Source organism: Pogona vitticeps, chromosome 11 (assembly GCF_051106095.1).
Source record: "Pogona vitticeps strain Pit_001003342236 chromosome 11, PviZW2.1, whole genome shotgun sequence".
Classification (NCBI taxonomy): domain Eukaryota; kingdom Metazoa; phylum Chordata; class Lepidosauria; order Squamata; family Agamidae; genus Pogona; species Pogona vitticeps.
Window position 1 is genome coordinate 1,407,501 of NC_135793.1, and position 27,757 is coordinate 1,435,257.

A 27,757-nucleotide genomic window follows, 5' to 3' on the forward strand; every position below is an offset into this window, starting at 1 on the left:
GTCATTTTGTCCTCCCTCCCTCCCTCCCCCCCAAATACCAGAAGTGGTGTGCCTATAAACCCATCAAACTGTGGACCATACTCTTCTGTTATACTGGGCATAATAATAATAAGGTGCCATCAAATCAACTCTGATCTATGGTAACATTTCCAGAGTTTTCTAGGTAGTTGCATACTCAGGAGTGGTTTCCCATTCCCTTCTTCTGGGGGTGCCCTTGGACTGTGCAGCTGACCCCTAAGGCCACCCAGGAAGTCCAGTGGGGAATCGAATGCCCAAACTCTGGCGCCACAGCCAGAGACCTAAGCCATAGAGCTATCCAGTCATAAGCCAAGACTTTCCCAATTCAGTTGGTTATTCTGTGTCTCTACACTTGAATGAGCTTGTTACCCACTGTTGACCTAGAAATGACTCTTCACAGATACTAGCTAAGAGTCCAAAGGACAGCTAAGGAGGACTCTTAATGGATATGGATGCTTCGTTAACATGCCAGCCCTCATGTGTTTTCATCTTACACAGCACTGTTGTTCTTTAATCGTTAAGTGGTGTCCAACTCTTTATGATCCCACACACCACGCCCTCTTGTCTTCCACTGCCTCCCAGAGTTGGGTCAAAGTCATGTTGGTCGCTTCGATGACCCTGTCCACCCATCTCGTCCTCTGTCATCCCCTTCTCCTCTTGCCTTCACACTTTCCCAACATCAGGGGCTTTTCCAGGGAAACTTCTCTTCTCATGAGATGGCCAAACTATTGGAGCCTCAGCTTCAGAATCTGTCCTTCCAGGAAGCACTCAGGGTTGATTTCCTTCAGAATGGATAGGTTTGTTCTCCTTGCAGTCCAGGGGACTCTCAAGATCCTCCTCCAGCACCACAGTTCAAAAGCATCAATTCTTCGGCGATCAGCCTTCTTTATGGTCCAGCTCTCACTTCCGTACATCACTACTGGAAAAACCATAGCTTTGACTATGCAGACCTTTGTCGTCAAGGTGATGTCTCTGCTTTTTAAGATGTTGTCTAGGTTTGTCATGGCTTTCCTCCCAAGAAGCAGGCGTCTTTTGATTTTGTGGCTGCTGTCTCCATCTGCAGTGATCACGGAGCCAAGAAAGTAAAATCTGTCACTGCCTCCATATCTTCCCCTTCTATTTGCCAGGAGGTTATGGGACCATTGCCTATGATCTTAGTTTTTTCTTTAATGTTGAGCTTCAGACCATTTTTTTGTGCACTGGTATTGTATAAATGATCGGCCTTTTAACCCTCTCCCCAACTCTTAATCTTTTCCAAGCTCTGCTCAGTTGTTGATCAGATTCCACTGAGTATGGGGGATACAGATGGCTTCAGATGACAGCTCTTTGATATAGCTCTTTCCAAAATGAAAAGAAGGGAAACTTTTTAAAAACTTGAGTGTAAACAGAACACTACTTGTGTGAAAGACTCTACTTTGGAAGTAGTAACAAGGTTTTAAAAAAAATCAAAACTTCCAGAGAACTAAGGGTTCTGTGCCCATCAGGGCTAGAAACACATCACTAACTCCACTGAATTCTGTTCTCTTCCCCACTGCTGTTTCACAGGGAGCTTTCATAAAGAGATGCTAGAACAACCACCAGAGAAGTCTTAGGACTCAGGTTGCCTGAACAACCATCAGATATAAATAGATGTTCCACTGGAACATCACAAGGCAATGAATCACAATGTTGCAGTGGACCAAAGGAGACATGGCATTGAAATTATCATCTCCGCATCCCCACCCCGACTCTGGCCCTGTGTGTGTTTTCATTGGTATGGAAAGCAACAACCTTGTTGGTTTTAGGTGATTGCACAAAGCTGGTCCTGATGAAGCTTTGTTTATTTTTCCCCCCTTTCCTGTGGTCTCTCCACACAAGAGTGCTTCTCCCTATGCTTGCTTTTCCAACCATGGAGGAATCATCGTGGTTTCCCCGGTTCTCCAAATCAGCTTAGGGTATGTCTTAGGAAAGCAAATCCTCAAGCCTTAGTTCATCCGGTGGGCCTTCAAGATCTCTTATGAGTTTGGAGATTCCTGGCCATGACATTGCCTGTATTTCTCATGAAAGCTTTGAGATGGTGGAAGCTGTTTTCCTCTTTCTTGGTGTGATTCTGAGCAGGAAAAGAGCCTAGAGATGAAACTGTTAAAGATTTTCTCACTGTGTGTCTTTCTGACACTGACACTAGAAGCTTGTGCATGTGTGCACACACATACACACAGGAGGAGGGGGAGAGAGTTCTGTGTCAGATCTTGTTTTTCCTTGAAGGATAAATGTGACCTTTGCAACTACGGAAATACAGGTCCACACTGTGCAAAAGAGTGCACTCTGCTTCAGCCTTCTCGAGGGCAACACATCAGCAGCCTTCTCCTGCAAGGACATTTATTGTATTGATTGATTGATTTAAAATATTTTCACTCTGCCTTTCTTCTTAGGAAAGGACTCAAGGTGACTTACAGCATTTAAAGAATATATTTAAGAACAAAACAATGAGTATACAAAGGTGGCGTACATCATTCAAAGGCCATAGGAAGAGAGCAGTAGCTGTCATGTCAGTTGATTTATTTTTTATTTATCTCATCAACCCTTACTCCTTTAGATTTAGATTAGATTTTTGCTGTAGGGCCAAAGACTGGAACAGAATAGCACAAGCCAAGTGTATTTTAAAAGGCCACAATGCATACTACTGCTAATGTATAAAAACATTCTAGAGTGTGGCAAGGGTGTGAATTCAGCAGAAATGGGGCCTATCTAGCGGGACACTGAGAATACTCAAAACAATTCTTGTCCTCTGTGATTTTGTAGGCCTTGCCATGCTGAGACCTCTCACAGAGTCTTCCCAATAAGATTTCTTGGCTACTCACAAATACAAGATCCAAGTGTCCCATTTCCCTCTCATTCATCGATCCATCGATCCATCGATCCATCCATCCATCCATCCATCCATCCATCCATCCACTCACCCACTCACCCACTCACCCACTCACCCACTTATTCAGTTTTTTCTGCTTGTTGTGTACAAAACTTTCAAATTCCATGTAGTTCATTGCTCCTTCTGGGGAAAACTCTTTTTCAGAGGAAATAGACTCTTTTTTTGCCCAAGAACCATAATAATTTTAGATAGGTTGGTATTTCTTCTGGGTAAAGAAGACAATGAAATAACACAAAAATGGGACAAGGTTTCCTGTCTCTCCCCCACTCCCCAAAACAAAAACAAAAACCCCACACACTAAAGCTTGCACAGAGAAAATTTTCTGTGAGGAGAGGAACTACGAGTACACATTGTCTAGAGGGGTGGGGCAAAAATCTAATAAATAAATAAATAAATAAATAAATAAATAAATAAATAAAACAAATAAAATAGTTTTTCTCCTCAGTTTCTTGCTGGAGGTGAAAGGCTGTGAGACTCACATCTCTAATTTACAGGGAAGTTTCTCTACTTCCAAAACGGTCTGTGAAATAGTTAAGAAATGCTACAAGTAATATTTCATAGCCCAGTATTCAGGTCATGTATTATTTCTGAAATATAACAATCTAACTTGTCTATTGCTTTTTTCTTAATAATGCTTTTCTAGGGAGTGGAAAGTGCAGTGTGTGTTCTTGAAGACTTGATTAAGAAATTGCAAGACAGTGCCGGTAGCAGTTTCAGAATTGCCTTTACTCTTGTTGTCTGCATGAGAAAATACACAAGAGTGGTTTATTCTGCCAGGTGCGGTGCCTATTTGCTCACAAAAATAGCAGCATGTACCGAGTCCAGGAAAACATTAATTAGAAACTGACATCAAGCGAGGCAGGGGGGAACTGTTCTGAGGGCCTCCATTATAAGATGTGATTAATAGATGAGAGCAGAATTCCACAAAGGTATGGCCATTTACCTTCCAGAGTGCTGGGCCATGGAAGTGAGGCCTGTTAAGCTATTAGATATAATTTTGTGAATCAAAGCTGAAGGTAATTACAGAGTTAGTGTCACAATATTCATTGACCAGTTAGAATGCTTTTTCCTCTTAGCCTTAGTGGTCAAATGCATTTCTGTTCTATTTTACTATCACCGTACAAAATGGTGTAGGGATTACCAAGCTGGAGCCAACAGACTGATGTGAAAACTTCATGAGCACCTGAATTATCTCTAAAGCTTGCTTTACACAAAGTCCAATATCAAGCTGAGTAGGTCCCTCCTGGTTTTAAGGATCAGCTCAGGGTAAGATGGGGTATAAATAAATAAATATGTATTATCAAAGGCTTTCATGGCCAGAATCCAACGTTTGTTGTAGGTTTTTCAAGCTACTTGGCCGTGTTCTGGAGGTTTTTCTTCCTAACATTTTGCTAGTCTCTGTGGCCGGCATCTTCAGAGGACAGGAGTTAGAACTCTCTCTGTGTTCTGGTGTAGTGTGTGGGATATTTGAGTATTTCTGGCTGTGGGATCAGCTTTTCGTCCTTTTCAGGAGATTGGGTGATCAGGGTGTTTTTTGTTTTTTGTTTTTGTTTTTGTTATGGGTGTACCGTTGTGACAAGGGGGGGAGATGATATGTCACTGTGATTGATGGGTGTTGTTAGCTAGACTTCAATCAATTAATTCATTAATTAAAAATAAAATAAAATGAAATGATTAATAGTGGTAAGAAAAAACTACTCATCTCCTGGATTATGCCAGCCAAAGGGCAAGAGTTCTTTGCCAATGTACCATGATCCTATGGCCATTACTTTACAGGGGTGCCCACCCCCACCATCATTTGGTTCTTCAGGATGGTGGGAGAACTGGGCCTCTTCAACAAACATCTATGTAACTTCTTGAGAGCTGGGAACGAGAAACGGTCTTACCAGGCAGCGCCTGCGCTGTTCATCTTCGCACGTTCAATATTCTGACCAAGAAGGGAAGTTCTTTTATTGTACTGTCACTTTAAGAATACTCCAGCTAGCATGGCTGTTAGTTCTCAAGAAGTAACTTCTTCCAAGCTCTGGTCATATAGCATAATAAATTTTGCAGGAAAGATGTTTCAAGTCATTCAAAAACATCCTTTGTTTCCATGGCCACCCAATGGGTCTGATGGCATTACTGCCCTAGATCGCCTAGCCTTTAAGTTCATTGTCTACCTTGGCATAATACAGGCTGGTTAATTATCTTCCATTCCAGATGGTTGCCATAGCTTCCCCCCCCCCTTTTTTTTGTTTCTAAAGTCGGACCAAAACAATCTGCTATGATGAAGGAAAATGATTTCCTGCACAAGCAACACTAGCTTAGCTTGATATGTAAGCTAGGCTGGGGGAAAAAGACAACCTTCCTCTTCCACTCATACCAAGAAAATATCAACTTCTTGGTAAAAGAACAGAAAGAAATTTTTCAAAGCTTTTCCTGTACAACAGACTGTTTCTGAGACAACCCAAAATAGCAAAGGAGGAGATGCGGTTGTGTAGGTGGATAGATGAGTAGGTGGTCTATGTGTTTCGTCACCACAGATCCAAGATCATGATTTTTTAAGATACTGGAAGTCCACAAGAGTACCAAGAAGATTCTGGCCTCAAATCAAACATCTCTCAGTTGAGGCATCTCAGACTCCATCCTTGTTAGTGAATTTTCTGTCCAGGAAATCATATACCAAGGTGAACAAAGAACATGTTGTTCAAATACTTGACAGTGGTTGTAAGATAGCAGAGAAAGAACATTTACTCCCTCATGCACATTGTAGGCTTCTGTTGCCTGAGTCATTGACAGGAAAATCAGACCCACTCCTTTTCTAGTTTTCATGTAAGGACAACTGACGTCCAGAAATGTTGGGTCACCACTCTGTCTTCTACACGGATATTTCATACTTTCAAAACCATGTCTTATGAACAACAGATGATTCCTTCCTAGTAGTTGCCTGGTGGCTATGCGAGTAAAATGGGTTGTTTGAAATCGCTCATCATCCTGGTTCTATTGGATGTGTTTGTTGTTACTGGGCATATTTTTGAAATACTGTAGTGGCAAGGGATGTGAGAGAGAAGGGGGCCAGGCAGAGAACCCAGCAGCATAAAAAGCCCAGTTTCCATAAGAATCTGGGTCTTGCTCACTTCCTGTTTTTGCAAACATTCCAGAAGGTGTAGTGAGAAGCTGTCATTCCTCCAATCCTCACAAATACCAGCTTATGAAACACACCTGAGATGAAGAAATTCTGAGCAAAGGAAATTCATGCTAACCCTTTTGGATTACCAGATCTTGCCAGAGAGGAGGAGACACACAAAGAGGTTGGGGTGGGGAAAGAGATTTGTCAGGGTTGATGTCCTGTTCCTAAGGATAGTATTAGCCCCAGGGCCACCAACCAGGGTCTTACCAGCCCGTAAACCCAATTTGGTGCAGGGGATCCAGAGGCAGAGTCCAAAACAATCCCAGTCCAGTCGGTTCAAAAGTCACGCAAGCTGAGAAAGTCCAAAAGGGTAGCCGGACACTCTAGAAGTCATGCCTCGCATAGACTCAACGGCAAGGTGACCCTTAGCTTCATCCACCCTTTGGCCCCATGCCAGCCATAATGGGCGCCAGCACTCCACTGGCAAAGGCTGATTCTTTGTTCCTCCAGTGGGCAGGACTGGTTTCTTGGTATACCTGTTGACAATAGGGTAACTTTTGTTTCACATTAAAAGGCACCTCCTGAGGGTGAGAGGAGGTTGTCGCAAGAAGCCAGCTGCCCAGTGGGATGGGGCCAGTTTCTCTTTTCTTGCTGGTCTTCAGAAGATGGGCTAGTGCCCTCTGTGTGTGTGGGGGGGGGAGAGTGGTCCTTTAGCTCTTGATTCCCATAGCAGCGGGTGGTGGTGGTGCATTAGCAGATGTAACCTATTCATACCTCCATTGATCTAGAATTCTGATTAATTTTTACTATAGAACTTCTGTTCAGACATTTTCCCCAATTAGAAACCTATAGAGTAAACAACATTTAATTAACTAGTCATTAGTTCCAGTGGTAAAAGGGACTAAATGTCAAGTGCGACGTTCTGAGGAACAGCCCCACTTGGAGATTTTCAATCACCATATTTAATTCATTTGATTAGTTCAAGTGTGCTTATTTTAAATTATCCTTCCATTTGTTTTAAAGAATCTGCCCATGGGAATCCATATGCTGGTAAAACTTCATGCCTACTTGGACAATATATTAATTGTGGGGACGCCCTTGACACACACACACGCATTCTTTCATTGTGAGCAGCTCAGCGTTCTCCCCCTCTCCGCTTGCCAGGGCCCAGACAAAATTGGCTCTCAAAAGCTGCTTTCATCATTTTTTTATTTTTTTTGGTGCAATGATAAGAAGAGCCGATCCTTCTAGGTAGTGCTCCAGGTTTGGAAATACTGTAAATAAATTGGATCAAGACCTGACTGTGAGCATTTATATAAGTATGTATAAGTTGTATACTTTCTGTTTTCAACTTTAAATACCACTTTTCAATGTTGTAAGCCACCTTGGATCCTTTTTGAGGAGAAAGGCAGGGTAGAAACATATTAAATAAATAAATAAGGATGAGTTTCAGACTGAGGAATTATGTTTTCTCTGATCTAGTAGTTTTGGCCTTGGTGGAAACAGGAAGCTCTTTATAGGGGAAATCAATTGCTCATGATGTCATATATACCATCCCTTACCCTCCAAAATGCGCTCAAGGACTGAAGCTTAATTGAAAATACAAATGAACTAATAGTTTTAGATTCTTACTCATCTCTGGATACTCTGTTTGCTTTCCAACAGAACCTGCCTCCTAGCAGAGTATATGGAAAGCAAGACTTTTGCCAAAACAGGACTGACTGAAAATATCTCCGACAAACAAACCAGAAAATCATCTTGTGAACTGCCCCAGTCTTTTCCAAACCCTGTGATCTCTTGCACAGTCAGCCTGGATTCATTCCTCTTCCATCGGGTGGGCTTCTTCTGTCGCAGAATATTTCTGTTTACACAAATGAAAGATAATGCAGATGCATCTTTTTGTCAGCTCACAGACTGGAAAGCTGGTGTGTGATACTACGAAGGCTGGGCAAAATGAAAAGCAAAAGCCATCTCTCTCCCTCAGTAGGCTGGCTTCCTTGGCATGATTAACAAAATAAAAATACTGTAAAGAATAGGTTGCTCCTTATTTAATAGAACAAGCTGTGCTTTTGCTCTGAAAAGTGAATTCTACTGCCTCTATCCCATTATTGATGTGTGGAAGACAGAGAATCCTGTGGTTCCATAGAGAATTTTCTGTCCCGTAGGACTCCAGCAGACACCTTCTGTACATTTCTCAAATATGTCTTCACTGCAGGAATCTTCTCTACAGACTGAGTACCAACATCTAAGTTCAGAAAGAGCTTGCTGAGGAAAAATGCTTGAGGAGGATTTTCATCCTGTACCTTGATTTTCATGCTCTTCTTTTATCCCCAGACCTGTCTGATGGTAGCCAATATGGTGTATCCGATAGATGCGACTTGGAAGATCTGTATTCAGATCCCCACTCAGTTGTGAAAACATACTGAATAATACTAAACCACTACTTCAACATCTCTCAAATCTCAAAAAAAAAAAAAAAAACCTATCAGAAACAATTTGATGGCATGAAACAACATCGGAAACACTGGGAAAAGCTAGACATTGGAGTACGCATGCTAGCCGTGAAAGGGTTTGCTGGCTGTTTCACGATCCCAATGATGCACAGCCTAATGTGGGATAGCATCTGTGAAATTCTGGGAGGAAAAAAAGTCACAAGATCTGTAGCCTTTCTTTATGCAGAGCATCTCTCAGCCTCCCTTAAATGTTTGGTTGCCTGTCTTGTGATGCAACAAAATAGGAGTGTGTATCTGACTAGTAAGAACAGTGGGGCGCCGTGTCCCTTTATTCCACAGTGATTTGATATCCCTCTTCAACTTGTATTAGTCCTTCCAGTTTGGGTTGCGAGAGAGTGCTCTTCAGAACTGAAATGTTCCAGTATGTCTCATTTTACATACATGACTGATGATAAACATCAACCAATCAGTATGCAAGACCTTAAGTGTCCCTCCCATAATGATCTCACAGTAGCATATGTTCCTTACCTCTTCCAAAAACTGTTTTTAATATTCTGTTCTCCAAATACTGAATATGAGTATTCTAGGACATGTGTTTGTCTTCTTTTTCCAACCATTTGATGCTCAGGAATTTATTTATTAGCTCCATTAACATCCCGCCTTTCCTTGAATGAACTCAGAGTGACAGACATGAGCGGGTTCCTCCCTACTTTATCCTGCAAAGATCAATCAAACTGAGAAAGAGCAACAGGTCGGAAGTCAGTCTGCGAGTTTCACAAATGAGCAAGGGCTTGGATGGATCTCTCTTGAGTCCACTTCCTGTATTAGCTGGCCCTTTATGGGCACTCTCTGAGGTGCTGAATCCTACAAATATAGGGTCTGCCTTGAGAAAACAGGGAAGGTCCATGTAGCAGGACTTGGAGTTTGGAAAGAGGCAGTAGGTAGGATCCAAGCACTGTGCTTTACATATGGATCAGATAAGGACCAGATATCATAAAGACAGATGTGGAAATTGGAAATGCCAAGTTCAGAGGAGGCCAACCCATTCAATGGGCATTCTATAATTTACAGTTAATCTGTCATCTCAACGCTCCTTGAGCCCACTCCATGCCACAATGAACAGGGGAAGCTTGGCATTCCCACAATTGAACTCTACTGAAGTGGCCATCTTTTGAAATTAATTTGACAGCTTCTGAAACCACCATTCATTCACTGTCATAGGCAGAGAAAAGTAGCTAGGGGAAGCAAAAAAGAGGAGCAAAACTGAAATCTCCAAAACAAAACAGAAAGAGCCCTTCAGATAATACAGTACTGTGGGTTAATTACGACGATCACTGAATGTATTTTCTTCATTTTGGTACGAATTACTGTACAACTTTTTCTGTTGAGTGAGGCTTCCGGGTCTCCAAGAGGATAGCAGTCGGCTTCAATTTGTGAGCATACTCAGAGCTGAATGCATGTATTTACAATTATACAGATCCTGGGGAAAGCTTACGTTATTGCAATTTGCTCAGATGCACATTCTAAAGTACATTATTCATTTGCAATGAATCCTGGAATGATTATAATTGAGCAACTTTGGTAACTCACCCAATAATCCACTGTAGAGTATCAATAGGTCAGCATCATAGCTTATCAACACTCTATTCATTTGAGAAGACCTTATTTTATCACAGTATACATATTTAAAAAAAGCTGAAGTGGCTGCAATCAATCATAACATTGAAGAGTCTTCGTAATCCAGTCTCTGGTGCCCTCTAGTGCCTTTCAATCAAAGGCATGCCATAAAAAGACAGAATGGGGACAGCCCAACAGCAACAACTTTAAAAAGAGGAATGTAATATACGCCATGCAACCCTTTGGATTTGAAAACATAAATTGTATGATCTGGGGTGTTCTTCATTCTGTTGCATGGCACGAATTTTTGGGGACCAACACCGGCCACCTTAAAAAAGATGGAAGCCTTTGAAACATTGGGCGATTACAGGATGTTAAGAATCCAGAGGAATCATTCAACACATAAAATGTGGGAAAGTAGAGTACTATTGTTCCTTAACAAGAAACAGTACAGAGTTGACAGTTCAAGGTGAAAAATAGATGTGAAAAGAAGCAGATAGAAGGGAATAATTTGTCGGCCAAACAACCTTTTGTTCTGGATGTGAAACAACATCACCGTTTGGAGATGCTGCATCCAGATTCAGAGAAGCCAGGATGACTGACATCCCACCTCTGGTGGCAGAAGACCAAGTGTTTTCAGTGGGTCCAGCTAGCATGATCTCACCCAGCTTTGAACAAGATGGGATCTTTTCAACAAGATGTGTGAAGCAAGGCTTTGCCAGATCTGGTTTTCTTCCTACATCCGTTCCGGCCCTGAGAAATTTGACTGGCCTCTTATCATGTGGATCCTAGTGGCGAAGGAGAAGGTTTTTATTTATAACAGGTTTTGCTGGAGTCTGCTGAATGCGACAGTGTCACTGTTATGTCGTTTTTGTTACCGTTGTTCAGTTGAGCTGGTTTTAACTTTTGCCACTTTATGGATTCAGTGAAGGCTTTAGAAAGCCCATCAGGAACTTCTTGGTGCTGAAAATTTCTGTTTACCATTTGCTCCTTTAAACAATTGTGTCCAAGAAAATCCAAAGGCAAGTTCTGCCCTCTGTGTTTCCTTTCTCTGTCCTTCTCTTATCCCGGGATCGTAAACTGGAAGGCCTCTCCAGAAAACCTGGAAATGGTGTCATGCCTAAAGGAGGAGCCACAAGTACACTGCGGTCAGAGCACATCTCATAATGCTTTCACTTCTTTGCAATTCAGGAGGGTTTTATATCCCAGGGAGAGAAAAAGAGAAACCGTACCACATGGTATCATTGACATCTTTTATTTTACGAAAACTGCATTTGACAAAATCTATTAGCAATGAAGTACTAAAAGAACAGATAAAATTTTAACTTAGAAATGTACAACCACAATGGGATAGCAGATTCAGAAGATCTCCACTAGAAGGCATATTGGTAAGAAATAAACAAACAAAGGCACACTCATAAATCCAAAAAGGTAAAAGGTCAAGGTTCCCCTTGACAATTTTTGTCCAGTCATGTTCGACTCTAGGGGGCGGTGCTCATCCCCGTTTCCAAGCCATAGAGCCAGCGTTTTGTCCGAAGACAATCTTCCGTGGTCACATGGCCAGTGCGACTTAGACACGGAACGCTGTTACCTTCCCACCAAAGTGGTCCCTATTGATCTACTTGCATTTGCATGCTTTCGAACCGATTACCAAACATTGAAACACGAGAGAAAAAACAACAAAAGCAAGATGCCTGGATGAAAACTTTGATTCATTTGAGATAAACGGATATTGCACTGAACATCATTTCTCCCAGTGTGTTTCAGGCAAAAAACACATATAATGTCCCCCTGCCCCACATTAATCACGTTGTTCATTATGGCCATTTAGCTGTTTCATTTGCAAGGTGTCAAGAGTCTGAAAATTGAGGTTATGGAACTAAGAAGACAGGAACGCCACAGAGCTGCAAAAAAATTTTTTATTTAAAAAATACTGCTATCGCTGCTGCCTCTGCTGCTGCTTTAGATTAATGTAGCTATAAAACTAGCACAGCCTGTGTGCTTGAATCTGTATTGCTGTAATAACTTACTGTTCAACTTGTAAATTAATAAACAGAAGAAACATTGCAAAGTCTTTGTAACTCTCTGGCTCTTTCTACTAAGAGGCAACTGATTCAGCCAACTGCTTGACTGGGGCGTCAGGAATGGCCAAGGCCAGTCCTTTCTACTATAGTTTCTCTACCCCTCCTGCCAGTTGCTCTTTTGCTATAAAAAAATTGAGAAGAATGGTTTCTAAGCAAACTAGTATTAGATCTAAGACATATATTGGAAAGGATGGTGCTCGTGAAAACAGAACAGAATGCTTTCATGTGGTCCAAAAAGGTATGTAAGCCGATCAAAGCACATTCCAACATTGTGGTTTCCAAATTTGGGTAACTCGGGTGTTCTTAGATTGCAATTTCCAGAAGCCTTCACTACCAGTTGTGCTGGCTGGATTTTCTGGGAGTTGCAGTCTTAGAACATGAGGATTACCCAAGGCTGGAAATCACTGTCCTAACACAAAACTTTAATTGCAACCATAGTTAATAAAGAACAACAGAGGCTAAGTGGTCAAAATCCTGAATTCATAAGGAGTGTTTACAATTGCTAATTGCAAAGAAATGTGTACATTTCTCTGCAATTGAAGAAAATACAAATCCTTCGAGAATACAAATGTGTACCTTAATTACTCTTTTTAGCAAGACTGTCCAAAATCCTGTTGCGTAGCTTACCTTGCTATTTGGGGAGAGGATATCAGATTTGAGACATTTGACAGCATTTTAGTGCTGTATCTTTACCTAAGTTCAACCTGTGCATTTGTAAATAAACACAGGCATTACAAAGATACCAACAGGGACTTCATCCCAACGGAAAGTGTTCTTTCCTCACTCAGAGAACTGGGGCAACACATTTAAAGCTGAAGGGCAACAATGTCCACAGCTTGAAGAAAAGCACTGTAACTTTTTGTGGACTGGAATTTGAACAATCCCACCTTCAGATGGGGTAGAAAATGCTTACCCATCACCAGTGTTGAAGACACATTTTCATCTCCCAGCCCATTGAATGGGAAGGGCACCATTTTGTTCTTTTTCTCGGCCACGGAAATGTCTTGCATGGCTTCGGGATCCTGGTAGCAGCAAACGGCCTTTATATTTCCATTAGAATGCAGTTAATGAAGAAGTTTTAAATCTTGTAATATAATGTGAAGTGGCTTAATGCTGCTGAAATAGTAGCATCACAGTGAGGCACCCCAATATTGGGGAATATATTTTTCAAATGGGCCATGTAATGAATATGATGGGTAGAAGGTGCTGCTAGTATTTATGTCTTTCTCCAGTAAAGTGTATTTATTTTTAATGAGGCATACCTACTATAGTTATTACCGTAGTTTTCCTTTTGCCTTTAAAATACCATATTTTTCCATGTATAAAACAATACTTTTTCCTAAGATAATTGAAGGAAAAATTGAGAATTGTTTTATACTCAGACGTAAGGAGGGGGGAAGGATCAAAGTGCTTTGATCCCTGTTTTCCCCTCCACCTTTTGCAAAGAAAATGCAGGGGAAAATCAATTTCTGCTGTCCCCCTACATTTTTCTTGCAAAAAGCAGCTTTCTGCCTCCACGTTTTGCAAAGAAAATGCAGGGGGAAAGTGATTCCTACTTTCCCTCTACATTTTCATTGCAAAACGTTTGCAGCAAAAATGTAGGGGGAAAGCAGAAATCGCTTTCCCCCTGCATTTTCTTTGCAAAACGTGGAGGGAGGAAGCTATTTTTTGCAACAAAAATGTAGGGGCAAGCACTTTGATTTAGAAAAGTGTGTGTGGGGGGGTGTTAGTATATTTCTGACATTTCTAGATGTGGGTATTCCACGCTTCCTCGCTTCAGCTGCTTTTTAGATACCTTCCATTAAGCATTCTGATTGTCAGAACTTCCCTCAGACCCCGTTCCCGCCCTTTTTGAGGCCCGCCGTGCAGGACGTGACTGGGCCCACGGCCGCTCCTCCCTCCGCTCCCGCCCCCTCCGAGACGGACAGCCCGCCCGCCGCCAATCCCTCGGCGTCGGGAAGGCCGGCCGGCCAATCGGAAGCGCGCTCGGGGGGCGGGGGCGGGGCGTTCCTTCTTCCCCCTCCTCCTCCCCCCCCACACTCTCCTTGGCAGGTGCGCGCGCATCCGGGAGCGCGCTGGTTCCGTTGCGGCCGCGTCAGAGTGAGGAGCTTCCCCGGGTCGTGAGGAAAGGAAAGCGAAGGCCGCCGACATGTCTCTCTCCAACAAGCTCACGCTGGACAAGGTGGACGTGAAGGGGAAGCGGGTCGTCATGAGGTGAGCGGCGCGAGGGGGGGGAAGACAGGAGGCCTCGGGGGGGGCGAACCTCTTCTTCTTCCTCACACCCCCCCCCTTTGGCTTTTCGGGCCCAGGGAGGCCGGCTCGCACGGATTTGCGAGGGGGAAGAACACCCCAGTCCGCTTTTTTCCCCTTTCTTCCTCGTCTTTCCTTTCTCGGAAGGTCACGTCTGAGTGGGCCTGACCCGTGTACAGCGCTCAGCAGCCTTCCCCCACACACGCGTCTCTGAGGGGGAGAGGGGTTAAATCCCCTCCTCGATGCGGGCGGGTCCTGACTCCCTCAGGGTTCTCAGACCTGGGTTGGCTGACACGTAACGTGGGGAAAGGACTCTCCACGTGTGTCGCTTCTTTTTTGCCTCATCTCAGAATATATGAGTGGGATTTGGGGGGGAAGAAGCAGGCGATGCTGGTCAAGGGGGCTTTGTGGAGAGGGGCGCGGGAGTTGGTGAAAAACAGGTGGTATTTGATGAAAAATCGAGGATTTTTCCTCCTGTGGTTTTCAAGCGGTGGCGGTTGAAAGGCAGCCTCGACCCCGGTGCGAAATGGCACGTAGGCTTTTGCTTCCAGGCAAGGCGGTGGGGGGGGGGGGAGAGAAGGGAAACAACCCACAGCCCCTTTATGGCATCCCATAATACAAGGGAGGAGAGGCCCAGATGGTCAGTGATCGGTATAAACCTATATCAAGGCCTTCTCACAAACTCCTTTTTTTTAATTTCAGGTGTCCCCCTGAAGGTCACAGAGGCTCCAGAAGCTGGGTTTTAAAAAAGGCTACCAGGTTTTACTTGGGCAGAAGATTTCGTGGACCGTTTGTGGTCCACTGCCACAGCCCACGAAAGTGGCTGCCCAATAAAATGCTGCAGTCAGACCTCTTGTCAGTTTCAAATGCAACAGACTAGCTCCCCCTGTAGAATTTATTTATTTATTTCCTTCATTTACATACAGCCTCGTTAGCTCGGAGCACAGTTCTGGGTGGTTCACCAACTAAAATCAACAACAAATAATGAAATATTGAAACAGGATGAAGTAGAATTCAAGTGAAAATGCAAAGATAAAACGATGCAATGATAAATTGGCATGGCGGTGGTAAAACAAATCTGAAGTGGTTTCTGTTGAGGGCTTCTCAGTTACAACTTTTAAATATTAGGCTGGATCCCTTAAGTGCCCCCCTCCTACAAAGCTGCACTGAAGATGGTGGGGCTTGTTTCTGAATAAATGTGCAAAGGATTGTCATCCCGGAAAAAGGCTTAGGTGGCTGGTTTCTGCATTAGTGGGACCTTTGCATGGAAAGGAGAGATGTTTTAGCCTCGGCAAATGCTTGCTGCTGTATTCTTAGCTTGTTGGCTTTTGCAGCCTGGCATTGATTTAATGCCCTGCCCCACCTCACCAAGCAGGTGGGGCACTGAAATGATAGTGTCTCTGGCACAGGGCAAAGGGGGGGGTGCTTCTCATCTACCAGAAGGAGTCTTTTCTGTGCAGTCACTGAAGCTAAGTCTTAATTTTTATGTCAGTTTCCCCCTCTTTTGGAGGTAGTAGATTGCAAAGGGTAATGTTTAATTTTATTTACTTACAAATTTCATTCATTGGTTGCCCAATAATAATAGTTCTCTGGTGAAGTACAAAATAAAAGAGATTTAAAAAAAAAATCACAGTGGAAAGGGAACGAATAAGGCAGAAAATAAAACAATGTTAAAGTTAAATGTGTTAGAGAAATTAAAAAGACTTGGGGAGGAACATGGAGGATAGGCCTCAGGCAAACTTCTCTGCAGTTAATTACAAATCAGAAAAAGAGGACTTTCCTTAGAGGCTAAGGATAACAGATACTGCATGAAATCCTTATACAATTAATACACTGCTAGTCCACAGAAGTTACTTGTCACCAAAATGAATATATTTATATATTAGCTTTCTGGGATTGGGAGAAGAAGAGTGGAAAATTCCATTCTTCCTGCAACAACCTGATCGTGCAACTACTGTATATAGAATTCCCTCTTGCCTCTAAAGGTGCACATACCTCTTTAAAATCTAATGCTATCATTTTCAAGGCTCTTTCCCAACTTTTTTTGAAAAGTGCGATCAAGGATGATTAAACTGGGATCCTCAACTTGAAATCTTGTACAAAGACATTTGATGATGTGTTCATGGCTGTGCAGGACATTTCCCTCCTTTGTAGCTGTGAGATTCAGACCTCATCCAACTGGGTTAAACATTAGGCCGATGTTTGATACAACTGTGTATGATTATTTTCTAGAGAAAATTTGATGCTTTGCAAGTGGCTTTTTACATCTTCGAAATGTGAAGTATATTCAAAATTCTTACATTCAGAATGAGACTACATATTTTGGAGCTACCTTTTACTTTTAATTCCAGCCCAAAAGACCTAGTCTCAACCAACTGCGTGTCTGGTCTGTTGCTGTATTACACAACAGGACATCCTCTCTCCTTCAGCTTTGGGGCACAAAGCAGGCTTTGTAGAAATGGATTCTGAAGCTCCTCCTCCCCCCCTTCCATCCTTATTTCTGCTGAGTAATTGCCAGTCAGGGCCATGTGAGATGAGTTGGAAGACGCGCCCTTCCCTGGTGTATTTTTCTTTATAGAAAAAAGTGCTCAACTTTTCTCAGAACTGTGAATGGGAATATTGCTGGGCTGGAATACTTCAGAAGTTAAAATTGTAATACACAGAAGTGGGCATAAGGTTGATTAAAGCAATCAGCAGTCCTTACAACAGCTAGGGCTGTGCGATTGAGCAGAAGCAGCAATCTGTCCCAAGTCCATCACATGTGTTTAAAATGGGGACACCCGTGGATGTACAGATGTCGATTGGACTCTCATCAGCCGTAACCGGTTAGAGGAAAACTCGGCTGAGCAACTTGTAGAGGGCTGTGCATTTCGCATCCTTGCTTTGAAGGTTGAACTCCCATGTACAGGCCTATTACGTTTTTCCCTGCTAAAACTTAGGTGAAGGCTTTTTGTTCTGCAGCTGTTTGGCTTTCTTTCTTTTCCTTTCCCCCTCCCCCTTTCTTTTTTGAAATGAGAGGGACAAAAAAGCCCAGGCAGCTTTGAGGTCAGGAAACAAAGCCATATGTTAGTCAGATGTACAAATCTGATTCTACACTGTGTTGTTGATGTCAGTTTTGAAATCTACCGGATAGCCAGTGTTGTGCCTTTTGCATTTAGAGTTTTACCTCCTCTTTGTCGTCGTTTCTTATCAGGAGTGGCTTTGTTAACAGCTGACGACGTGCGTAATTTTTTAGTAAGATTCTTAACTAGTAATTTTTCTGTTAGATGCTCTTTAGTATTTTACCTTACTTTCACATGTGGAAATCAAAAAAAGTCTCTGCTGGGAAGGGTTTGCAGCCTCTCCTTGCTGCCAGCCCAGGGTGGTGATAATGAAACCCACTTGCTCTGTAGACACTCCATCCCAGAGAGCTCTCATGCACCCCCCCTTTTGACAATTTTGTTTGCTGAACTTCAGCAGCAACCAGCTTTATAGTTTCTGTGGTTTTTATTTCTGCTCATGCATTAAACATTTCCTTTTTTTTAAAACAGAGTTGATTTCAATGTCCCCATGAAGAACAATGCAATAACCAACAACCAAAGGTGAGAGCCCTCTTTAAATTCTTAATTAAGACCTGTGGTTAAGTATGTTTTCTTCTCCATCAACTCCACCCCACCCCATGGACTGTTACATCAGTGAAGTCTATATAAGATTTCAGAAATGATTTTTAGCGTTTTCTAGCAAGGCTCAGAGATACTGAAGCTAAGAAGCATTTCCTGGGCTTCATGTGTTGGCCAAGATAGATTTGAGATGTGTTGCTGTTTGGGCAGGGGAGAGATGTTTGTGGAGACGAGACACTGTGGGCACCAGACAAAGATGTTCGGTCTCTGTAGCAGGATGATTGGAATGTCTATGGTACTGTTGGTGATGAAATCATAAAAAAGTACATCACTTTGGGTGGGACTTCAGTGTGAAGGAAGGACTGCGTGACATTTATCCCTGGATGAGATAGCAGTGAGAATCCCTGGTAGAATTTTATAATTTCTAGCCTCTTGATTCTCTGATCAGTGAGTTCAATCCCCTTCCCATGCTAATGGTTTGCGTAAGTACCACAGGAGAGGTGTTAGATAGAAATTCCCATAAGATACTTATATTTACAATCCTGATCAGGGGAGCAGATTTCTCAGTTGGTTTCCTGTCTTCCCTCCAGAATCAAGGCAGCTGTGCCAAGCATCAAGCACTGCTTGGATCATGGAGCCAAGTCTGTTGTCCTGATGAGTCACTTGGGTCGGCCTGACGGAGTTCCAATGCCGGACAAGTTCTCTTTGGAGCCCGTGTCGGCTGAGCTCAAATCACTGCTAGGCAGGTACGTTGTCTTGACCTTGATCAAGGTTAGCTCGCAGATGCTGTTCATGAGTTTTCATTGAAATATTATTTTGGATAATAAACTGACTGTCTTGTCTTGGATTGTCTCCAGGGATGTCACATTCTTGAAAAACTGTGTGGGTCCAGAGGTGGAGGCGGCTTGTGCTAATCCTGCAAATGGCTCTGTCATTCTTCTGGAAAACCTCCGATTCCATGTTGAAGAAGAAGGAAAGGGCAAGGATGCCTCAGGGAATAAGGTGAGGCACTCATTGGGCCTTGAGCGCCACCTTCTCTGTTCTGTTCCTGTAGATTTTATAAGTTTTGTCCTTCACAGTGCAGCTTGAAAGATGATAAACAGGTGCTTGATACAGTATTAACAATGCTTCGTCCTCTTCAGCATGTTTGGAGATAGAATTAACAACTCTGAAAACATATGAAACAGAAAAGCCAATACAAGACCCATGTTGCCCTGGTGCCCTTTTCAGACCTTACATAGGTTTTGAAGACCTTTGAATGCAGAGACCACTTACTTCCCCGCCAGCCATCTGGTGTTCATGCCTCCTCCTTGTACCTCTGACATTTTCTTGAAGGTCACGAAGAGCGCTTGGTCCCTGCTGGTTTCTTTTCTTAGCAGCTCTGACCCCACTAAGCCTTGAGCTTGGCTCCCTTTTGCAGTAGCCATACAGTGGGAGGGCTGATATACAGTACGGTGCCCTTTCAGTTTGATACAAAACACCATACATTGCTCTAGAAACATGTGCAAGTAAACGTCTGCCAATCAAGTGCTTGAATGTGCAAATTGACTCGGCACCATCATTCTTTCCTCCTTATTGCCACTTGAAATAAAAACTGGGTAATTTACATTTACCCTTCTGATGCCTTGTTCATGTTTGTCCCATGATGTTCTGGCCTCACCTTTTGTTTTCTCTCCCATTTTCAAAGTGTAGGCTGTAAACTTACTCTGAAGAACCATGCACACTGATGACTCTCAGTGGCATATTCTGCCACCTTTTATTTAAATAGCTAATCCCTACTAACCTATATATTATTTCCATTTTGAACTTTGATATACCAGACTACATTGCATATGGACAGCTGAAGCAAAGCTTCCTGGCTGGCTTCCCGTAAAATGTACATGAAAAGCATTGTCCCTCAGACCCTAACTGGAGAGGGGCAGGTTCTATTAGGAATAAACGAACGATGCCCCTGCACTTTTAGCGGCAGGTGTCATAGGGGAGGAGGTGACTTTCCTCTGTGATAATTTAGGGAACAGGGGGGGAATATTGCCTTAAATTAGCCCTCAGCTCCATACTGCTGAGATCCTTTCCATTTTTGCAGAATCAGTTGCAAGTTGTAGGGTCATAATTCAGCCTTCTTGACCATTGTCTCCATGCTTTGATGTAACGCTAGGAAACAGTTTCTGTGTCCAGGGCAGAGGATGCCAAGGTCGGAAGTGGGTGGGTGGGGGGAGATCTGCTGATTGGCTGTTAGTTACCTTTCTGTTGTGCTGTTTCATAAGCCTAACTGGCCTGCAAAAGGGTGGGACCAAGGAGAAAGGAGGCTCAGTATTTCCCTAGTAACCTTTTTCCTCACATGAAAGAGTTGTTTTACAGCAAATGGCAAGAAATGCTGCAATAATACATTGTCATTAGATAACTGTAGTTAGTAACAATGTCATCTGTTATTGTCAACAAAATAAAGAAAACCACTTGATTGTTTTTACAGTATAGAAAAACAAACAAACAAAGCAGTGTGGTCTTTAAATAATACCAGTATGTTTTCTCTCCCCATGTTTACTACTGGTTATAACAGATGTGCTTAAGGTAATCATGTCAAGCTGGTAAATTGGTGGATTAAGAGGCAATTATGTTGTTAGTATATGGTAGCAGTAATGGAACACTGCTTATTTTTTTCTAGAGGTGCCTAGAAAAGGCCTTCATCCTTTTTTTAAAGGGACTATTCTTCACATCTCCTTATTTTGAAACAAAGGGTTCTTGAATCACCACTGTGTTGAACAGTGCAAGAGGCTCTGGTGTGTGGTTCACAACCTGACCAAAGCCTGTGTGGCTTCTTTCTTTTCTGAGGGAGGGGGCTAAAGAGACCTTTGTTGTTGTCCCAGTTTTAAGGAATCACTGGCTTCTTTATATTTTGGTTTGTGACTGTGGAAAAGAAGGAAAAGAAACAACTGTATAATGCAGTGTTCCAGTATACAGTGGTGCCCCACTTGACAGTTACCCTGTTAGACAACGAAATCGCTTGACAATGAGTAGCGATTGCAAAATGATGTTTGTATGGGTTTTTTTTTTCGCTTCATGACGATCGGTTCCCTACTTCGGGAACCGATTTTCCGCTTAACAACGATTGGCTCTCAAAATGGCTCCCCACTGTTTTGCTGACCTCATTTCGCAAGACAGGGAGCGGAAAATGGCCGCCTATGGAGGATCTTCGCTGCACAATCAGGTATTTCCCCCATTGGAACGCATTGACTGGTTTTCAGTGCATTTCAGTGGGTTTTTTTTTCCGCTTGACAATGATTTCACTTAACAGCGTTTTTGCTAGAACACATTATCATCGTCAAGCCGGGTACCACTGCATTAACAAACTGATTTCATCTTCAAAAATACAGAAGAAGAATCACATTGTTCTTCTGAATAATTTGCTACCTTTTGACAAGCTAAAACAGGCAATGGGTTTTTATTCTCTTTCTCCAGATCAAGGCTGATCAAGCAAAGGTAGATGCTTTCAGAGCATCACTTTCTAAACTAGGAGACGTGTATATCAATGATGCTTTCGGAACTGCACATAGAGCCCACAGGTATGTCACCATCGTCCTGTCTTCTACAAATAAAAAGGCACTTCACTGTTCTAGATTAGTGAGGATACCCCATGTGGCATGGTGGCTGGACCTCCATCTGCAGCCAAGTTATTCTGTGGGTCTGTATGTTGGCTTGGCTCTGTCCCACAGCAAGAGAGAGTCCCTTGGAGTGAGACCAGTTTACAGATTATACTGGGTCTGATGTAGGTCTTGTCATAAGAAGCCGTGTTTGGGTGCGCCCCGGCCTTTGGGATGTATTTTTTTAATTTGGAGGGTAGGACCCTATGGCCAGAATCCAGTTCGTTAGGCCCTCCAGTGAAATTCCATTGGTGTGAGTCTCCGTGGCAAACAGCCACCAGGTAAGAAGTGTGACTCAGTGTGCAGTAGCAAATGCCTGCATAGAGGTCTTAACTTACAGCTGTTTGCTGCTGAAATTTGTACCAGTGGAGTTACAGTGGTGTAAACATGTAGTAAGATTCTGGCCACTGTACTTAGGTGTGGATTCCTATCAATATCCTAGAACTACCCTTGTAAAAGTAAGTAATCAAGGTCATCTCCAATGGTAGCATAGCGTCCTTTGGTACATATAGACTGGATAATCTTTTCTCGCCTGGCTCTTTGAATTTTGAATGAGTCCTTGGTCAGTCTACTGTGCAAAACTACCCAAGCTGACAGAGGTTGAAATCTCAGGTCGTAAAGTTAAATATGGAGACAGTTGTGGACTTTGAAGAGTTTGATCCATCTTTGTCGGTCCATCAGTCTTGCAGATTACTAAGGTCTCAATATTTTTCTCTCCCCATGTCACAGTTCCATGGTTGGTGTCAATCTGCCTCAGAAGGCTGCAGGGTTCCTGATGAAGAAAGAACTGGACTATTTTGCTAAGGCTTTAGAGCATCCAGAGCACCCCTTCCTAGCAATCCTTGGAGGGTAAGAATAAAGCCAAATGCAAAAACTTTCATGCTGTGTGCATATCTCCTTCAATGTGTTGGGTTTTTTTCCCCATTACAATTTATTTGAAAAGAGAATGTTCTGTCCGCATATCCACATACAAGTATGTTCTTTAAAGATTGTTCCAAGGCTGGTCAATGTATACATCTGTGGGATAGATCAGTCAGAATCGTCTGTGTGTCTGACCTTTTGATCCAAGTTCAAAGTACTATACAAACATAGCCTCTGCTCCACATTTCTGTGTGTAAATTGAAACGGCCTGTCATTATGCAATGGTAACTTAACTGATGCTGAGTACACTTTGGCTCCTCCAGCCTCCAGCAGAGAGTTGGTTTGGAAGTGGACATTTATTAAACTGTAGAGGATGAGGTCTCCTGATTCCACCTGGATTCTCAGTGTGAAAAAGGTGTGCTCCCTCTTTGCTTAGCAGTGCCTTTCCTTGGGCAGTTCTTAAGCCCAGGAGTGCATTTAACAAAGACACGTACATACAAAGTGTGGAGATCTTGCTAAGTGCTGTTCTAAATGCATTGAATCAACTTGTGGTCACTTCTGGCATTCCTGTTGCTGCCATACTGAGAAAGAAGCAATAATTAATTAAAAGTGTGATTAGTTTTATCTGCCTAGTTAGGTGTTCCTTCCCAATTGCCCAACATTATTTATCCTGGAAATTGGGACCCAGAATCACTGCAGGACAAGCTGACTCTTGGCTTGGGGGGGGATTCCTCCTCCTGTTTTGTTTATTTTTTTAGCCCCTCTCCAGATCTGATCACAATAGGATAGCAAGACAAACCGGGCTACATCTCACAAAGATCATACCTGGGGCTGACCTGCCTCCACTGCTACACATCTAAATTGCAACAGATCAAAGATCCCAACGCCAGCTCTTAATGGGAAATATAGGAAAGCCTGGCTAAAATGATGCATAATTACGGTTTGCTGAAGTGTCTTCATACAGGCATTAAGGCTTAAGAGGTCTGGGGGGGAAGTTCACACTTACACCCAACTTTTGTAACACTGTCTATCCAGAATTGTAACACCCAAATTGGAACAATCCCCTTGTTTGCATGTGGATCATGTTTGGAAAACATTCTAGGGAGAGTACCGTGGCAGCTTTTGGGACTGATGAACAGTTGAAATGATTTGTTAGCTTCACACATCTCTGGACATTAGGGGGCAGCACAATCTACTGAATGGTTTTGGGTGAGTTCCATTTTCAGCTGCCTGCCTGCCCCTTTTCCAATTTGTCCTTGAAAACATTACATTGGGTTCCATAACAAGAGAGAGAATGCTTGGAATGTCAGTGAAGGAGCCGGAACAAGGGTCCAGCCTCACTGTGTATTTAATAAATGTAATGCCAGTGTTTACAGATGGAGACTGTAATGGTTAGCCAAATCTAGATTTGTAGGATGAGTTAGGCAAGCCGGTGTTTCAAAGAATTGTGCAGTTTCTCTTCTCTTCAGTTGGAGAGAGGGCTTTTCAAATAATGGTGTCAATACATATCTTGTTCATTTATATGCTTTCTTTTTTTGTTCATCAGAGCGAAAGTTCAAGATAAGATTCAGCTGATCAATAACATGCTGGATAAAGTCAATGAGATGATTATTGGCGGTGGGATGGCCTTCACCTTTCTCAAGGTTCTCAACAACATGGAGGTAGGCAACCTGTAGCATCTGCCCATCCTTAGGAAAGGGGATACATGCAAAGCATTCCACATGTCCAGGCTGTTGTCTTTGGTTTTCAGTCATTAGATTGTCATCCGCCTGCTAAGTGCGACAGGTATCCACTTGTCATTTGAGTTCTGTTTGCAAATTCAAGAATGTAGGGAATGGCATGGGGATGAAGATGGGTCTGCAGATTATCCTTTGTCTTTTACGAGAACCCAAGTATTATATTAAACATCTTGAGTGCCCAAGATGAGGAGGACCATTGCAGAAGCCTTGATTCTGAGGCCCTGACTGGCTTCTCACCAGTGTGTAAAAGGAACATACCACGCCTTTACTTGGCCTTCCAGATTGGCAACTCATTGTTTGACGAAGAGGGATCAAAGATCGTCAAGGACCTGATGGCCAAGGCAGAGAAGAATGGGGTGCGGATCTCTTTGCCGGTGGACTTCATCACTGCAGATAAATTTGATGAGAATGCCAACACTGGAAAAGCTACGGTGGCCTCTGGGATCCCTGCTGGATGGATGGTAGGTTTTAACGGCGGAGGAGGGGGCGCTGCCTGCAGGGAAAGCTTAGAGTGCCCTTCACTTCTCCCCACTCGGTGGTGATGTGGCCGAACTGTGCAATTGGCTCTTTCCTCTTCTAGGGCTTGGACTGTGGCCCTGAAAGCATTAAGCTGTTTGTTGAAGCGGTGGGCAGAGCCAAGCAGATTGTGTGGAACGGTCCAGTCGGTGTGTTTGAGTGGGAGAAATTTGCCGGCGGAACCAAAGCTGTGATGGATAAGGTTGTGGAAGTTACAGCAAAAGGATGTGTTACCATCATTGGTAAGGACTGATCAGCACTCTCTTTCCTCTTTAATTGCCAGTTTAAATGTGTAGTTTTCTGCTCACTCAGAATACGGCCTGCCTGCCTGCCCTTCCATCAGGAGAAAGTTCAGGAGAGACTGTTTTACCCTGAGTCAGACCACTGGGTCTGTCTAGCTCCAATCCACCTCTTCTGGGTTGTGCAAGATCCTCTGACATCCCTCCACTCTCTGTTGTTGTTGACAGGTGGTGGAGACACTGCTACATGCTGCGCTAAGTGGAACACTGAAGATAAAGTTAGTCATGTTAGCACTGGAGGTGGTGCCAGCCTGGAACTTCTAGAAGGTACCTCCTTTTTTAAATTCTTTGACAGTTGCTATTTATTTGTATACCTTTTTTTCAGCAGGCTGATACATACTTGTGGAGAGTGTAGTCAAGTGCCTTGAGCTACATAGTAAGAAGTAGTGCATCTGTCCAGAGGCGTTACTCACAAGGGATGCAGTTGCTCAGATAACAAGCACTTAGGTTAGGGCCTCCATAGGAGTCCCGAGCCAGTTTCTGTGTTTTTAATTTTAAAAAAGATGGGAAGCTCTGTAGGTGTCTGCTTAGTGCATTGGCATTACACTTTTCCAAACAACCCCCGCTCAGAGAGCCTTCCTGGCCCAGTCTTTTTTCAGGCTCTTAAGATTTGCTTCCAAAATTAAGGCTGATTCTTGCTGTACTTGCAGCTTTTCAGAGAGCCGCTCTCTGTAAACTTCCTCTGGCAGTGACTCAGTCCTGGGTCAGGAAAGACTTGAAGTTTAACATTAATGTATAGGTGCTTGACAATGAGCTAGACTGTCCTCAGAATGACTCGTGCTTCCCTCTGGTAATTAGCTGATTTTTCCAATGCATGTAAATTTTCCCATACTGTGGTGGCCTTGATTTATTCATGGAGAAAGACCCTCACGAAAGTCACATGCGGCTGTTTATTTCCAAGCGTTTTCTGCTGGCCAGGGCCTTTGTCTCTGTTGCCAAGGAAGTCACGGAGAAGGGAAAGCATGCGAACTAGGAGGAGGAGGAGGCTATAAAGGACATTTTGCATCCAAACTGGAGGCTCTCTGAGGCTTCACCAATTTTAGGAGACCTGGGATGAGAACAAGTCCCTGAGGAATGTGGTGAATTGGATTAACCTCCTTTTATTTAGTTTACAAAATAACATAAGATTGTCTTGATTCTGAATTACCCACTTCTTCCCAAAATCGATGGGAGAATTTTGCTCAATACCACAGAACTGGCATTAAGCAGCTTTCCGCTTTTGTTCTTCCAGGACACACTGTAGCTGGATTAAGTCACCAGTGACTGGGTTTTAACATCTTTGATAGAGGTTTAACGTTATTTTTCAGGATTAATCTGTACTAAGCATCATTTATTTATATAATTTATTGGATTTCTATCCCGCCCATCTAGACCAAAGGTATACTCTGGGCAGTTCTTGTTCTTTCCTGTTATGTAATGGATGAATCTGTGTGCGAGTTCCTTTTTGAAACTCTAGTGGCTCATGGCCAGCAAAGCTTGTGCTCTCTTCGTGTAGTGCATGCAACAAGCTTTTGCCTTTTTCTCTCTGTCCTTTGAGGTGATGAAGCAGATTCTTTTTTTCTTTTAACATTTGGGGCTCTTTCAAAAACAAAAGTTCCCTATAAAAGGACCTTGGGGTCTACTGTAGATGAAAAATAGCCTGTTAAGCTGACTCTTTATTCCAACTTGAGATGTAATAGAATGATAATTAAGAAAGGAGTCCACTTACACGTGTCCTCTAACAACCCACAGGTAAAGTTCTTCCTGGGGTCGCTGCTCTGAGCAACGTGTAATGCGTACGTGTCACGCAGGATGGATCAGAACATCCTCCCTCACATGTTCCTGTGCACCTTGTCCTGCGAGCAGCCACTGCAGTGCTTCTTTTTATCTGTACCATCAGCAGATCACAAGAATGTAAACTGGAAGCAAGTAAAGGGATTTGATGCGGTTAAGATGTCTGTTTAGCAGAGTTGCAGTTTACATGATGCTGATGGGTCCACAGTTACCCCATCTGAACTACTGTAGTGTTAAATGGTTTTTGTGGTTTTAGAGTGTATATATTTATATTTTTTGCCTTTTGTAAAAGGCCAAGTTTCCCCAGTAGTTGCCACCTTCTCAAAACCAGTTTCTCCGTTCTGCTTCAACAGTGTTTGCAACTGCTGCTATTTGTCACTTTTACACAAGCCAGGGGAAAAATACAAATTTCTGGACATTGAAGACAATGTTAGCTTCTAAATAAACGTTTAAGTTGCAAATAAAGCTAGACTGTGTTGTTTTCTTTCATGTATTAATATTGTCTGTTGAATGCATATATAAATTACATTATATATACTGTATATATACAGTGGTGCCCTGCATAGCGATTGCTTCGTTTTACAACGAAATTGCTTTGTGACAATTTTTTGTGATCGCAAAAGCGATCCTATGGGGGAATGTCACTTTGCGATGATCGGTGCCCGCGATGATTTAACAGCTGATAAGCGGTTTCAAAATGGCCGCCAGGTTAAAAAAATGGCCGCCGGCTGTTTTCTGGGAAGGATTTGTCGCTTAAGAGGCACCAGAAATGGTTGCGCTATGGAGGATCTTCGCTGAATGGTGAGTTTTAAGCCCATAGGAACGCATTAATCACGTGTTAATGCGTTTCTATGGGCTTTTTAATATTGCATAGCGACATTTTCGTTCTGCAG

The 27,757-nt window shown here is 42.9% G+C and overlaps 1 protein-coding gene across 1 annotated transcript; it reads left to right on the plus strand.

The window, feature by feature from the left end:
* Positions 1–14,191: 14,191 nt before the first annotated feature.
* On the plus strand, positions 14,192–27,329 carry PGK1 (phosphoglycerate kinase 1). The gene is made up of 11 exons (XM_020784372.3): positions 14,192–14,403; positions 17,970–18,020; positions 18,629–18,784; positions 18,896–19,040; positions 21,495–21,598; positions 22,406–22,525; positions 24,084–24,198; positions 24,558–24,737; positions 24,857–25,034; positions 25,260–25,358; positions 26,823–27,329. Exons 1-11 carry the CDS (start codon positions 14,339–14,341, stop codon positions 26,861–26,863), a joined length of 1,254 nt encoding a protein of 417 aa, XP_020640031.1. The 5' UTR covers positions 14,192–14,338; the 3' UTR covers positions 26,864–27,329.
* Positions 27,330–27,757: the final 428 nt, after the last annotated feature.

Bases quoted from the DNA above. Each gene is read 5' to 3' on its own strand.
- PGK1 (XM_020784372.3), top strand. From the start codon at position 14,339: ATGTCTCTCTCCAACAAGCTCACGCTGGACAAGGTGGACGTGAAGGGG. The intron at 18,021-18,628 runs GTGAGAGCCCTC...TCTTCCCTCCAG, and splicing joins GCAATAACCAACAACCAAAG to AATCAAGGCAGCTGTGCCAA. The intron at 22,526-24,083 runs GTAAGAATAAAG...TTTGTTCATCAG, and splicing joins TTCCTAGCAATCCTTGGAGG to AGCGAAAGTTCAAGATAAGA.